This window comes from Phoca vitulina, unplaced genomic scaffold (assembly GCF_004348235.1).
Source record: "Phoca vitulina isolate PV1807 unplaced genomic scaffold, GSC_HSeal_1.0 scaffold25, whole genome shotgun sequence".
NCBI lineage: Eukaryota > Metazoa > Chordata > Mammalia > Carnivora > Phocidae > Phoca > Phoca vitulina.
Window position 1 is genome coordinate 37893834 of NW_022589728.1, and position 16510 is coordinate 37910343.

The following is a 16510-nucleotide window of genomic DNA, read 5'->3' on the forward strand; positions in this document are numbered from 1 at the left end:
CTTAAGATAGTTTCCTTGGTTCTAAGATTTGCAAGTTTTACTATTACCTGCTGGGGTGTTGGCCTGTTTTCCTTGATCTTAGGAGGGGTCCTCTCTGCCTCTAGGACTCAAATGTTTGTTTCATTCCCCAGATTAGGGAAGTTCTCAGCTACGATTTGCTCAAATACATCTTCTAGTCCTCTCTCTCTCTCCACTCCCTCCGGGATTCCAATTATTCTGACATTGGAACGCTTCATTTCTCTGATTCTATTTTCATGGATTCTGAGTTGTTTTTCCCTGGCCTCCTCTTTTTCCTTTTTATCTATTATATTGTCTTCCAGGTCGCTTATTCGCTCTTCTGCCTCAGTTACCCTAGCTGTTAGATTATCTAGATTGGATTGGATCTCACTGATAGCATATTTAAGTTCTGCCAATTCACCTTTTATTTCTGCCCTTAGAGACTCTATGTTGCCATTAATTGATTTCTCCATTCTAGCCATTGTCTTCACAATTGCTAGCCTGAATTCCATCTCCGACATCTTGGTTATATCTGCATCCATTTGTAAATCTGCAGCATAAGTCATAATCTCTGGGTCTTTTCGGTTTTGGGAGCTCCTCCTAGTCATTGTGTTGATGGGTGTTTGAGGGAATGTATAGAGTCCAAATTATTGACCAGAACCCAAGCAAGATGTACCTGTTTTCTTGGGACCTTAGGGTTGCTGGCCTCTTGTTTTCCCAGCCTGTCTTCTGCGGGAGGGGCCTGCCGCGCTGTGACTCAGGCAACCCTGTTTGGGCGGAGTTGCCCTGTGCCCCTGTGGCGGGGGATGGGCTCAGTGGGAATCAGTCTTTGGGGCTTTTGTTCTCTGGCGCCTTTCCCTGCGGCTTTCTGCGTCTCTTCCGCGAGTCAGAGCAGAAGAGACCGTTTCCAACCCTCTGCCTCAGAGCAGAGAGACCTCAGTCTGTTCTTCAGTGCGCTCTCCAGGCCACACCGTCTCCGTTTCTGTCCGTGCTGCTATAAACTTCAGTGTCCTGGGTTGTGCGCCCCTCCGCAGTGCTCCCAGTCCTGCCTCCAGGTCGGGGCACATCTCTGCCCTTTGTGCTTCTAAAACCGCCAGCAGCTCCCAGTTCGCGGGCGTGCGCGTCCCCACCGCTCCAGGTTTCTGACCCGGGGGCTGCCCTAAAGTCCTTTCCCCGCCGCTACCGGTCTGCGAGTCTGTGCCCCGTACCCAGTGCGCGAGGCTGTCGCTCACCATCGGTGTAGGATCCGCATGGCCAGGCACCCTCCCGCTGCCGTTTATCCTCCGATGTCTGCCCGTGGAATCACGGCTCCCCGCTTCGTACCTCAAAACCAACCGCCTGCGATATTCTGTTTGTAGAGATCCAGATCTTCTTACATCTCAGGGTATTCAGAGTGGTCTGGTAGATATCCAGCTCAATTTCGGGGACCAGTTGAAATAGGGTCCCCTACTCTTCCGCCATCTTCCCCCCCTTTTTACATGACTTCCAAACATAAGCTTTTTTCAAGCTATTGACAACTCTTTAGATACATTTTTTTTTTTTTAGATACATTTTAATGATTTTATAATGATATGCAGTTTGCTTAGTTATTCAGCTAATGAGCACTTAGTTTGTTTCCATTTCTCTCCTTCACAGTTGTCAGTCACGCTGCAGTCAATGTCTTTGTTCTTTATCCCTCCTTGGCGTCTAGCTGAGAATGCCTTCTGATAGTAACACCCCTCTGGTTCTGTTTCAGTAAGAATGTTTACTATGTGACTAGCATTTATTCTTACCATTTAGCTTTCTTTTTTTAAAAAAATGGCATAGCTAAAAGATTATAGGTTTTCTTACTATAAACATGAACAATATCACACACTCTCAGATACACTGTAGGCTTATCTATGGCTTACTATTCCTTTACAATCCTTTGTTACTACAGGATGGAGCTATCTCGTAAGAAATCAGTTCTATAGAATTCACCCATGTAAGTCTACTATAAAAAGAACCATGCTTTACTACGCACAACAAACAACATAGCACAGAAATAGCTAAATAAAGGAATGTTTGAGGGGATCATTATAGTACTTTATGAACATAGCCTTTTATTAAGGAATATGTAGAACTAATGTCATGCAAATTACTCTAAGCTATGTTTTGTTTTTTTTTAAGATTTTTTTACTTATTCATTTGAGACGCAGAGATAGAGAGAGAAAGAGAACATGAGCAGGGGGAAAGGCAGAGGGAGAGGGAGAAGCAGGCTCCCCGCTGAGCCAGGAACCAGACATGGGGCTCAATCCCAGGACCCTGGGATCATGACCTGAGCCAAAGGCAGACACTCAACCATCTGAGCCACCCAGGCACCCCAACTCTGAGCTATGTTTTATGATATATTCCATGTAATTCAATTTTCATAATGGATTGGGCTGTTCATTCCTTTGAAATTAAAAATCTCATTATGAACCTGTGAACCATTCTGAGGAAAATACAAAAACAAAGCGACCTTTAATGTCCTTTTCCAAGTCTGAAGTTCTATGAAAACACTAAGGTTAGGAAATGACATGTAAGTATTAATGACCAAAATGTTTGAAATGATACTAAAAATGTCTAAGTGATCTAATTCTGAATCCAATAAGATTCCAAGTTTTGATGGTTTTACCTCAAAATCCTTCACATCTGTCTATTCTTTTTACCCCTCTCCCCATCACTGCCTATTCGTCCTATACCTCTGATCAAGCTCCCATATTAGCTAATGCATTTTGGCTTGAAATCTTGATATTTGAAGACTTACAAATCAAATCCTATGTATGCACCACTGTATTAATACTTACACACTGTAAAATTACACAAAAAGAAATGAAAACAATGTAAGGTTAAATATAAATACAGATATTTGAGAACTGCTATATTTTATAATGGCATTGAATCAATACTAATTTTCTCACTTGTACGTAAGAGAATGTACTTATCTGTAGAAACTATACACAAGCATTTAGGGGTAAAGGGATATCATCTGCAATGTACAATCAAATGATTTGAAGAAACAAACAAAAAGAATGTGATTAAGTGAAATAAAATGTTGACAACTGGGGAGATGGTTAGGTGAAGGGCACTTTTTTTTGTAGTTTGAAATTATTTCAAAATAAAATTTAGAAGTGTGTGTGTGTGTGTGTGTGATGTCCAAGTATTTCTTCTTGCCCCCATTGGATGGCCTTGCACACCCCTTGGGTTTTATACTCCAGTCTGGGATCAACTGGCCCAGACTATAGTAATAATGTCCAAACTGTTCTCTTGGCCTCTTTTCCACCGTCTTTTTGCCTAACCTCAACTCAGCGGTTAGTGACCTTCCTAAAGTATAAATCTGATGATGTCACTCCCCTTCCTTAAAATCCTCTGTGATTCTAAGTTGACAAGAGAACATAGAAACCTTTTAGATGATCACATGAGGCTTTTCATTGTTTAGTCCCATTTCTTCATTAGTGATCTATGTTCCAGCCAAAAGAACTACTACTCGCATTCGTAACTTTTATTGCAAATAGTGTTTTTTCTAACTGGAATGTTCTTCCTTTGTCTGCCTTTTCTACTCCTATTTAACCCTTGAGACTTAGCCTCAAAATTTCATCCTCTATAGTCCCTGATAACCTTGCCATTAGCCACTTACCCCATAGCAACTATTTTATCACATTTTAATTATCTACTGTAGAAGTCTACCTCTAAATCCAGCTGCTAGAGACTAGTGATCAGACTTACTCATCTCAGTATCTGTTGCAACCTGATCCATCTGTGGTGGTTAGAACAGTCCCTAGTACATAGGAATGAATGCCTGTGGGAAAAATGAATGAATGAATAGAAACCCACACTGAAACTACTGCAGAAGGTTTTATGTGTTCTGTCTGGTGGCAAATACTTTACAAAAAGACCTGCTTAAGTGAGGAGATGTCCTTTATCCAAGATCAAATATTCAGTGTCTGAGAATAAAATACTGAAGTTAAGATTATATTACAACTAGTGATGGAACTGGTAAAAAGACCCAGCGTTTGGAATGCTCCCACGAGTACCCCTCCAGCCCAGCAGCCCTGACTGCCACATAGAGGAGGACTGGATTATGACAGTTATTTACATTGGGTTTTCACCTGTGGCAGCTGAATAAAATCAAAGATTTTCAGTTCGTTGATGTTTGCAGTTGACTTTTAATAAGTCTTTATAATCTTTAAGAGGTTTACTTTTATTCCAATTTCATTAAACTTTCTAAAATTGGGAGTGAGTGTTGAATTTTATTAAATTCCCATCTAGTGTTAAATAGCAGTTTTCTCCTCTAAGTTATAATGTAATCTTAAATTGATTTATTGCTTGATTTTGGACCATTCTTGCATTCCTATACCATGCCTGCCATGGTCAAGACATTATTCTAATAGGAATGTATTATATCTGCTATTATTTCATCTGCTATTCTATATTTATCTTCATAAGAGTAAGAGGTAACTATTGTTTACATGTAAGTGTTAAGCCATGTAACTCTTTGTTATGTGTCAGAAATCATTCCAAAAAGGCATGGAGTCAAACTTACCTCATAGGTTGAGTTTAGATATGGAAGTTCTAGCAGTTCTACCAAATCAGAAATCCTGATAGCTAACATTTATTGAGTGCTTATTTTGTGTCAGTTACTCTTTTAACTGCTTTATATGTATTAACCCATTTACTTCCTATTGCATTCATATGAAACAGAACTTATTATCCCCATCTTGTGATTGAGGAACTGAGTCCTGGGATGCAAAGAAGTCCATTCAGGGTCACATGAGTGGTAAATGGTAGAGTCAGGATTTGAACTCAGGCATTCTGGCTCCAGAGTCTATGTTCTTCACGATTAGGCAGTATTCCCCAGCATGATACTGGGGGAAACACAAACCCCAGGAATTATTTGCTCAAAGATGGAATCTGATGTAATCATTGTTCACATGACTATTTAAGCAATGTAGAATATAAGAAATACCATAATTACATCTATTAATATAGTACTATAGATTGGGGGAATAACTGTAAGTAGTATTTAAAGACTTAAATATTACCAAAGTAACAACGATTTTTTTTTTTCTTTTCAGCAATCTTGACACAGAAGAACTCTGTGGTAAGTTGTGGTATTTTGGGGGGAGGGGTGGGCAAAGTTGTGGTATTTTGGAGGAGGGGTGGGCAATCAAACTCACTACTTGCTTTAGGATGAAAAAGAACATCATCTTATTTAAATTTCTACATACCCTGAAATTAATGTCCTAGATTTGGAATATAGTAAAAGATAATTGAGATCTCAAAGGATTTATCTTCATCTGTGAGTTTTACTCAAGCGTGTGTTTCAGTGGAGAAAGAGTTGGGGCTCATTAATTTCTTCATAGAGAAGAATCGTTTTGCACTTGGTACAGTTAGTTTAACAATAGCAAATTCTCCCCTAGTTTGAATATATTTTTACATTGGTGTTTAATACAACTTCATTATTCTCTTCAAGTATATTGCCTTTACTACTGTTTTTGCAAAATTGACCCCCTTGACATATAAAAACAACTTTGTTCCATACCTCCCTGAACAGTTCTGGAATGTTAAATGTCACTTGCAAAACGAGTTTCAGTAGAGAGAGGAATTTCTACAGATTCCTGACTTATAGCCTCTTCATTTATTTTCTTCATCCTCATGGTTGGAAACAAAAGTCAAAGGCTAGGAATGTGGAAAAGGCCAACATTTCTGCGATTTATTTTTTGTTATGAGAAAATTATGAAGCATTCTGAGACTATTCAGTGTGAAACAGCTATTTTTCTCTGAACGTTGGGAAGTTTTAAGTTATATGTTTTAAGGTAATTATATAACACCTTGTCCAAATTTGATTTTATTGTCTAGGTTTTTTAAAAATAATTTTACAAATGAGATTCTCTGAAACTCCTAATTGAAGTCACAAGCGCTTCCTGAACATCTTCTAAGTCTTACAAATTTAAAGTTTACCAAATCATCACAAAGTCCATTTTAGAGTATACAAGAGTGGTTATCTTCCATTTCATTAAATGGTAGAGTGACACCGAGTGAGGTTATGTCAGAAAAAAAATATCAGAACACATGGTTTCAAGAAAATAACGAACAACACAAATATGAAAATCACCATAAGCTTTCCAATTTTCCAATGGTCCTAAAACACTGTTTTCTGTTCCTGCGTAGTGTCTCTCTCCTATTCAGTGAAAATAATCCAACTGAAAAGCAAGTTGTTTACGCAGAAGCAAGGTTTCTGGTACCAAAGCAGGTCATGATTTTGTTAATTATGAAACACTAATAAAGAAAAACCGGGAAAATCCTGACCTGCTTCTACACATAATCCAACCATGACCCATCCACACACGGGTACTAAACTGTGCCAAGTGGGCCAAAGGGCCTGTGGGGACTATGGCCACCAGGCTTTCTAAAGAATAGCAATCACTATAAAGGTCAAGTTGTAGTCTATTCTCATCCATGTGCAGATGGTACCTGCCAGTGAAGTGGGGAGATAAAGTAAAGAACTGAGAAGATTATCTCGATAATTTTGTGAGGTTGGGAGACCCATTTGCCTCAAGTGTCTAGATAGGTCAGGCCAAAGTAATGCTTTCCTCAAATTATCCAGATAATTCTTTTTGTTTTCTACTCAACTTTGCCTGGGTAGGCATGGCTCATGAGAAAGCACACTGTTATAAGGGCTTTTAACGTGACATTTAGTGGTTCTTCTTTATTTGCTATGTTGCTTATGTATTGTCACTAAGGCATATTACATTATCCTCTCTTAGTATGATTGTGTATCTTCACCTAATCCTCTACCAAAAAAAATGTTTAATTTGTTTCTATAATAATAGAACTAGATTAGGAACCTACTCTGCATTTACTGGAAAAAGCTTTGACTATGATTTTCCACATAGTTAGGGAACTAGTATATGGGGTGTTTTTTTTTTTGTTTTGTTTTTGTTGTTTTTTTTAAGAGAGAGCATGCATGCAAGCTGGGCGGGGGGGGAGGAGTGGGGCAGAGGGAGAGAGACAGGGACAGAGAGAGAATCCCAAGCAGCCTCCACTCTGAGTCAGAGCCTGATGTGGGGCTTGATCTCAAGACCCTGAGATCATGACCTGAACTGAAATCAAGAGTCGGACGCTTAACTGACTGAACCACCCAGGCATCCCTAGTATATGGGGTTTTAATGCAACCAAATTGCTCCGTATTTTTAAACCCAGTGATTGTACTCCCAATCATATATTATAACCCTCCCCCTCTCTGTTCAAGAATATGCATTTTAATTTCCAGAGTATAGTTTCATGTCTTGTTATTTTGTAAATATAAAGTAAATATTTAAGTTGGATTCTAATCAAAACCAAATGCTTTAGTGCAAGCAAATAAAATCTGTTGACTCACACCCCACACAAATTCTCCCTTGTGCATGGGAGGGATGGCACTTGATCAGTATGGAAAGCAGATTTCATGCGCTCTTTCATAGAAGCAGTTAAAAGGTCCAGGTATCTAAAACTTTCATTCTGTTGCTTTTACTTAGTTTGTTCTTTTACTAAATTAAGGACTAGAAATCAAAAGCTATTAAAATAAAGTATTGATTTATTTTAGTTATGGAAATAATAGTTTTTAAAATTTAATAATACAGAATAACGTAGGCATTTAAGATGGAATGTCAGTCTCCTTTTCCCCCTCTCCCCTTTTTCCCTAATGTCTGCTGCTAACTGCTTGGAGCATCTCCTTCCAGATATTTTTATTCATAAATCGACATCATACATATGCTGTGATAATTTTTCCAACAGTGAGATCATACTATACGATCAGGACAGCTGCACACTGTTCGTTTTATTAAAAAGGCTGCACATGTGCTGCATTTACCTTCATTTTTTTCAGTCAAACCCCTTTTTGTGGATTTTCAGGTTGTTTCCAACTTTTCACTTGGACAAACAGCATTGAAGTAAATATCTTCATTTGTTTTATATTCATACTCTTGTAGGAGTTGTTCTACATGGTAGATGCCTATAGGTATAATTACTTGGTCAAAGATTCTTCAGTTTGCACACCCACCAGCAGTGTTGAGGCATGCCACGTCATTCACTCTTCCCATAATTAGGGAGGCCTGCCCAAATAGAAGCTTTAGGCCATATCTTATCAGTCAGTATATAACTCACTTACAGCTAGGTATATGTGTTTGAACTCTAGCTTTGAGTCTTTGGTTTTCTCTTCATTCCATCTTTAGCTGTGATCTAAAATCTATCAGGAGTAAAATTATTACGTTCCTGACCCAACCCAGGGCTGAAGGATAGAGGCTGAACGAGTGACCTCAGTGTGACCCCTGGGCAGTGCTGAGAGGTACCTCTGCCAGCCAAGTCGAATGCTGGAAAATCAGAAGTCACTATTCCTCTTCCAGACTATTAGAACTGTGGCGACCTGGCACATTTATAAAATCACCAAAAAAAAGGGGCACCTGGCTGACTCATACTCTCAGCTCAGGACTTGATCTCAGGATTGTGAGCTCTAGCCCTGCGTTGGGCTCCATGCTGGCTGTGGAGCCTACTTAAAAAAAAAAAAAAAGAAAAAAAATCACCAAAAAAGAGATATAAAACATTTTGCATGACACTGATATGCATTCTCTCAAAATAACCCACATTCTTAGATTCCCACCTGACACCTCTATTCAGAGCATGGGTGTTCTCCCCACCTCTCCGTTCTCTGTCATCTCAGTATTTTCCTCCCAATCTAGTATACTGCTTGGGAAGCTAAGGGAAGGTACGTACTGTAGGTTTTCATCTAAACTCATGAGAATGCTTTGTGAGATCAGGTCCCAGTGTGGCCTTGGTGGAGGGTAGGGGGCTCTGGTTCTGACTTGAAATTCTTAGGCCAAACCTGAAAACAACCACCTGGAGGATTAAGAGGCAGTCTAGGAGAACAAAACAAAACTTGGTGATGTGACACCACCAGTTAAGTATAGTAGGGAAGGGAGAAACTAACCTTTGGTTAGCATATTAGCAAAGATGTTGCATTGGATTTCCACGAGGAGATAATTTGCTTTCTGATAGGCAACTTGTCAAATAAGTCTGTTTATAAATCATGCTCTATTCTCTTATAAAACAACGTTCAGACTCTTACCGTTCAAAGATTCTTCACTTAAACTGATGAGAATTGGTTGTCACACATTTCCATATGTGCTATACAATTCTGCTTTGCCTCTTGCCTATGGAACTCACATGCAGTTTTCAATAAAAGTAGATTTCTCCAGGAAATTATTCTAGTTCTCCAAGGACAAGAGTTTTTATTTTTTTCCCCACACAGAACAATGCAGCTCTTTTTATTTTGTCTTTTGATACTATAGCAAATCATATTATAGACTTTAAGAAAAAGTACCCTACGCGCAAAAGATGTAAAAAGAGTTCCACATATAATGGATTCTTTGGGGACTGTCCTGAGACCATGCAAATATTCAGCATTTTATCTGTGTTCTGTAGATATTGAGTTGAATGGATAGATGTCACCCTGAGGGGGTGTCCCCATCTTCACTCCTGCTTGGCTTCACTCTGACCCTTTGGGGCACATGTGAAATGAAGCTCTGAGCCCAGGCCTGCTCTGTGAAGCTGCCTCTGATTCCCTGCAGAAGGACTTCAGCATTCTTTGACCTGAAATTTTTTTGGGGTGGGGGGATGATTAATCCAAAAATATCTTTATTTCACAGTAGGGTACTGCAGTGTGTGATTTGAGATCTAATCCACATAACATTAATTTCAGGTATATAACAATGATTTGATATTTGTTTATATTATGGAATGATCACTACAGTAAGTCTAGTTAACATCCATCACTACACAGTTTGTCTTGTAACGAGAACTTAAAAAAACAAATGATGCCCAAAGTTAGTAGAATGAAGGTATTAACAAAGATCAGAGCAGAAATAAATGAAATAGAGACCAAAAAGACAATAAATCAATGAAATTTTTCTATAGTGACTGTGCCAATTTACATTCCCACCAACAGTGTACAAAGGTTCCCTTTTCCCCACATTTTCTTTTTTTTTTTTTTTTAAAGAGTTTTTGTTTGTTTATTTGACAGAGAGAGACACAGCGAGAGAGGGAACACAAGCAGGGGGAGGGGGAGAGGGAGAAGCAGGCTTCCTGCTGAGCAGGGAGCCCGATGCGGGGCTTGATCCCAGGACGCCGGGATCATGACCTGAGCCAAAGGCAGACGCTTAATGACTGAGTCACCCAGGCGTGCCTCTCCACATTTTCACCAACACTTACCTACTGGCCTTCTGATAATCCACATTCTAACATTTGCTATCTCCTTGTGCTTTCGATTTGCAATTCTCTGATGATTAGCTATGTTGAACACCTTTTCATGTACTGATTTTCCATGTGTATGTCTTTGGGAAAATGTCTGTTCTAGTCTTCTGCCCATTTTGGTTTTTTGTTGGTTTTTGCTATTGTGCTGTATAAGTTCTTTATATATTTTGGATATTAACCACTTAACCAGATGTAGGATTTGCAAATATCTTCTCCTATTCAGTAGGTTGCATTTTTATTTTGTTTTTGTTTCCTTTGCTTTGCAGAAGCTTTTTAGTTTGGTGTAGTCCCATGTGTTTGTTTATAATTTGTTGCCTTTGCTTTTGATGTCAGATCCAAAAAAATCATTGCAAAGACTGATGTCAAGGAACTAACCATCCATGTTTTCTTCTAGGAGTTATATGGTTTCAGGTCCTAAATCTAAATCTTTAATCCAATTTAAGTTGATTTTTGTGTATGGTGAAAGATAGGGTCTCAGTTTTTTTTCTTTTGCATATAGCTGTCCAGGTTTCCTAGTACCATTTATTAAAAAGACTGCGTTTTCCTCATTGTGTATCTTGGCTCCTTTGTCATAAATTAATTGGCCATATATGCATGGGTTTATTTCTGGGCTGTTTTGTTCCATTGACCTATGTGTCTTTTTATGCCAGTAACGTACTGTTTTGATTACCATAGCTTGTAATATAACTTTAAACTGAGAAGCATGATACTCTTCAGCTTTGTTCTTTCTCAAAATTGCTTTTGCTATTTGGGATCTTTTGTGATTCTATACACATTTTAGGATTGTTTTTTCTATTTCTGACAAATGCCATTGGATTTTTTTTTTTTTAAAGATTTTATTTATTTATTTGACAGAGAGAGAGAGAGAGCGAGAGCAGGAACACAAGCAGGGGGAGTGGGAGAGGGAGAAGCAGGCTTCCTGCCGAGCAGGGAGCCCGATGTGGGACTCGATCCCAGGACCCTGGGATCATGACCTGAGCCGAAGGCAGACGCTTAATGACTGAGCCACCTGGGCACCCCTGCCATTGGAATTTTGATAGGGTTTGAATTGCATCTGTAAATTGCTTTGGATAATATGGACATTTTAACAATATTCTTCCAATCCCTGAGCACAGGGATTTTTCACTTGTCTTCAATTTCTTTCATCAATATATTACAGTTTTTATAGGTTGTGTGCAGATTTTTTTTACTTCCTTGGTTAAATTTATTCTTAGATATTCTTTAAATGCTATTAAAACTGGGATTTTCTTTTATTTTCTAGTAGTTCATTATTAGTGTACAGAAATGCATCTGATTTTTATATATTGATTTTGTATCCTGTAACTTTACTGAATTTGTTTATTCTAACAGTTTTTTGGTTGAGTCTTTAGGGTTTTCTGTATATAATATCCTGTCCAATAGTGAAAGTTACCCTTCCTTTCTGATTTGAATGACTTTTCTTTTTCATGCCTACTTGCTTTGGCTAGGACTTCCAATACTATGTTGAATAAAAGTGGTCTTGTCTTCTTCCTGATCTTAGAGGAAAAGTTTTAACTCTTCAGCGTTGATATGATGTTAGCTGTGGGCTTGTCATATTTGTCCTTTATTATGTTAAGATATGTTCCCTCTATACACACTTTGAGAGTTTTTATTATGAATGGGCATGGAGTTTTGTCAAATGCTTGATTGATTTTTATGGGTGTTGAACCATCCTTGCATCTCTGGAAAAAGTCTTCTTGACGGTATATGATCCTTTTAATGTATTGTTGATTTCAGTTAGCTAATATTTTGATGGGGATTTTTGCATCTGTGTTCATCAGGGATACTGACTTGTAGTTTTCTTGTAGCATCCTTGTCTGGTTTTGGTAGGAGGATGTTACGGCCTTATAAAGTGAGTTTTGAAATATTCCTTCTTTTACCTTTTTTTTTTTTTTTTAGAATTTGAGAAGGATTTGGTTTTTTGTTTTTTTTTTTTTTTTTAATTTTATTTCTTTGACAGAGAGAGACATAGTGAGAGCAGGAACACAAGCAGGGGGAGTGGGAGAGGGAGAAGCAGGCTTCCCGCGGAGCAGGGAGCCCGATGTGGGACTCGATCCCAGGACGCTGGGATCATGACCTGAGCCGAAGGCAGACGCTTAACGACTGAGCCACCCAGGCGCCCGGTGTTGTTCTTTAAATGTTTGGTAGAATTCACCAGTGAAGCCATTTGGTCCTGGACTTCTGTTTGGGAAGTTTTTGATTACTGAATCAATTTTCTTACTAGTAATTGGTCTATTCAGATTTTCTATTACGTCATGAGTCAGTCTTTGTAGGTTATGTATTTCTTTTCTAGGAATTTATCCATTTCTCTTAGGTTGTCCAGCTTGTTGGTATATAGTTGTTCATAGTAGTCTCTTATGTTCCTTTGCATTTCTGTTTTATCAATTGTAATGTCTCTTTCATTTCTGATATTTAGTCCTCTTTTTTTTTTTCTTGGTGAATTAGCTAAATGTTTGTCAATTTTGTTTATCTTTCAAAAAACCAGCTTTTACTTTCATTGATTTATTGTCTTTTTGGTCTCTCATTTATTTCTGCTCTGATCTTTGTTAATACCTTCATTCTACTAACTTTGGGCATCATTTGTTTATTTTTTTTCTAGTTTCTTGAAGTAGAGAGGGTTGGTTATTTGAGATCTTTCTTGTTTCTTGATATAGGTAGGCATTTAGCTGTATGAACTTGCCTTTTAGAACTGCTTTTGCTACATCCCATAAGTTTTGGTATGTCATATTTTCACTTTCATTTGTCTCAAGATGTTTTGGGCATTCTCTTTTGATTTCTTCTTTGATTCATGGTTGTTCAGAAGCAGGTAGTTTAATCTCCACATATTTGTGAATTTTTGTTTTCATCTTGTAATTGATTTCTAGTTTTATACCATTGTGGTCAGATAAGATGCTTGGTATAATTTCAGTCTTCTTAAATTTATTAAGACTTGTTTTGTGACCTAACATATGATCTATCCTGAGGAATGTTCCTTGTGTACTTGAGAAGAATTTGTATTTTGTTGCTTTTGGATAGAATGTGTGTATATGTGTGTATGTGTATGTATGTACATATGTATGTGTGTATACATAGTCCATTTGGTCTAATGTGTCATTTAAGACCATTGTTTCTTTATTGATTTTTCTGTCTGATCTATTGATGTAAGTGGCATATTAAAGTCCCTTACTATTATTGTATTTCTATTTCTCTCTTTAGGACTGTTAATATATGCCTTATATATTTAAGTGCTCCTATGTTATGTGCATATATATTTACAAATGTAATATTCTTTTGGTGGATTGACCCTTTATCATTACATAATATCTTTCTCTATCTTTTTTTATAATCTTTGTCTTAAAGTTTATTTTATCTGATATAAGTATAGCTACTCTAGCTTTCTTTTGGTTTCTACTCAGTCTGTGTCCTTATATTTTAAATGAGTCTCTTGTTGGCAGCATACAGATGGATTTTTTAAATCCATCCATCCACTCTGTCTTTTGAATGGAGAATTTAGTCCATTTACATTTAAAGTAAGTATTGATACATATGTGCTTTTTTATGTATTGTTGATTGTTTTCTGACTGTTTTGTAGTTCCTCTGTTCCTTTCTTTTTCTCTTTCTTCCTTTGTGATTTGATGTTTTTCTGTAGTGGTATATTTCAGTTTTTTCTCTTTGTGTGTGTATGGGTGAGGGTGTGTGTGTGTGTGTGTGTATCTACTGTAGGTTTTTGCATTGTGGTTACCATGAGGCTTACATAAAACAATTTATAACAGTCTGTTTTAACTTGATAACAACTTAAGTTTGAACACATTCTAAAGCTCTACAATTTTATTCCCTCACCCCCGTGAAACCTTTTTTGTTATAGATGTCACAATTTACATATTTTATCTTGTGTATCTGGTAACAAATTACTATAGTTATCATTATTTGAATACTTTTGTCTTTTAACCTTCATACTAGCTTTATAAGTGATTAACCCTCCACCTTTCTGACATGAGATTATTCTGAATTTTACTATACATTTACCTTTACTGGTGAGATTTACACTTTCATGTGTGTTCCTATTAATAATTAATACCCTTTCATTTCAGCTTAAAGAAGTCCCTTTAACATTTCTTGTAAGACCAGTGTAGTGGTGCCGAACTCCTTTTGCTTTTGCTGCTCTGGAATACTGTTTCTCTCTCCAATTCTGAAGGACATATTGCTGGCTAGAGTATGCTTGGTTGGCAGTGTTTTTCTTTTAGCCCTTTGAATATATCATGCCACTCTCTTCTGGCCTCCAAATTTCTGCTGAAAATCTGCTGATAGTCTTATTAGGGGTTCCTTTGTACCTAACAAGTTGGTTTTTCTCTTCTTTTAAAAATCTCTCCTTGCCTTTAACTTTTGACAGTTTAATTATAATGTGTCTTGGTGAGGTTAACTGTGGCTTCACCTTAATGGGAACTTTATGGGTTTCCTGGATCTGTATGTTTGTTTCCTTTCCCCAGGTTGGAGAAGATTTCAGCCATTATTTTTCCAAACAAGATTTCTGCCCCTTTCTCTCTTTCTTCTCTTTCTGGGACCCCTATAATGTGAATCTTGGTCCTCTTAATGATGTCCTATAAGTTTCTTAAGCTATCCTGACTCTTTTTTCATTCCCTTTTCTCTTTGCTGCTCTGATTGGATAATTTCCACTGTCCTTTCTTCAAGTTTACTGATCCTTTCTTCTGGTTCATCTAGTCTGCTTTTGAAGACCTTGGTTGTACTTTTCACTTCAGTTATTGCATTCTTTGATTCAATGACTTCTATTTGGTACTTTGTATTTTGTATCTTTGTGAAATTCTAACTTTATTCATTTATTCCTCCAATTGGCAGTCATTTTTACAACCATTATTTTGAACTCTTTATTAGGTAAATCACTAATCTCTATTATGTCTTTTTTCTAAAGTATATTACCTTATTCTTTCATTTGGAACATATTCCTCTGTTTCTTCATTTTTCTTGACTCTCTGAGTTGGTTTCTATGCATTAGATAAAACAACCACTTCTTCCAGTCTTGAAGGAGTGTTCTCATATAGGAGATGTACCTTATCTTTCAACCCTGCCCTAGCTCTTGGTTGTCTTCAAATCTTGTTCAAGTAGCCCACTTTATTCTAGTGGCTCCCAGTAATTGTGGATGTGACAAGACTGGTCAGTGTCTCAAAGGGGAGGATCTCAGTCAACATTGACAGGCTATAGCACAAGACCCTCAGGTAATAGCTTTCAACCTCTTTCAGGAGAAGATTAGATGATGGTTATTTCTGTCTGCTCCCTCTGCACTGATCCCTGGGTAATAACCACTTAAGAATGGTTTCTTTCTTTGCTACGATCCTGTTGAACTCAGGAACACAAGCCCTGCTGGCCATCAGAGCCAGGCTATCAAGGGATGTGCCCTCTCGGCAACAACCCCAAAAGCCTTGGTGCCAAATGTATCCATGGCTCCTTTCTTTAAAGATACCAATTACCTGGGGTGGGGTTAAGAGGGAGCACATAGATGGTGATGCCAGCCTCCCCAGTCTCTGGAGAGGATTGTTGTTGGCCCCTAGATGTGTGTTTAATTACAAGCCTACCTCTTATGCCATAGCTATGAAGATAAGCTACTGGGCCTTTTTTCTCAGAAAGGCTATGGGTATGTTTCAGTCTGCCATCTCTGTGCTGTGCCATGGGGGTGGGAGCCTACCTAGTTAAGAACTCTTTCTCCTTGGTCCTATGAGGTCCACAAAGGTAAGCCCCCCGGCCACTAGAGCAAGGCGATACAGGGATGTCCCCTGCTTTGCCCTGTACTTTGGTTGCATTTTGTACCTGAGTTATTGAACCATTGTCTGGAACAATGACCATGTGTATAGCAGTTGTTTGTTGGAATGTTTATTTCCCCTACCTGGTTGTAGGCTCCTTAAATATTCTCTCTTCTTTGTATTCCAGGCTCCTAGTATAACCCATCTGGCTCACAGAAGGCACTAAATAAATGTGTGTTAAGTCCTGGATTGACTAAATGAACCTTCACCATCATGAAGTGGAGGGTGGGGATTCTGTCCTTTTATCTATGTTAAATGTCTCTGGCTCCTTCATCTAATTTCCCTCTTTGAGTTCATTGGAGCCCCACTTGCCCTGGTACATGCCCCTTGGTAAGTTATAAAACAATTTGAGTGGCACTGACCTGTGCCACCTCAAAATAACACTTATACTTAAGCTCCTATCCATGGCTTGGGTG

The 16510-nt window shown here is 38.1% G+C and overlaps 1 protein-coding gene across 1 annotated transcript in view; it reads left to right on the top strand.

Annotated features, from left to right (window-relative positions):
* The window catches only part of NECAB1 (N-terminal EF-hand calcium binding protein 1), a 197189-nt gene that overhangs the window by 80497 nt on the left and 100182 nt on the right, over window positions 1–16510 (top strand). Inside the window, exon 4 of the mRNA XM_032421994.1 lies at window positions 5073–5098. Within this exon, the coding sequence (XP_032277885.1) occupies window positions 5073–5098 (26 nt within the window). The remainder of the gene's footprint in view (window positions 1–5072; window positions 5099–16510) is intronic.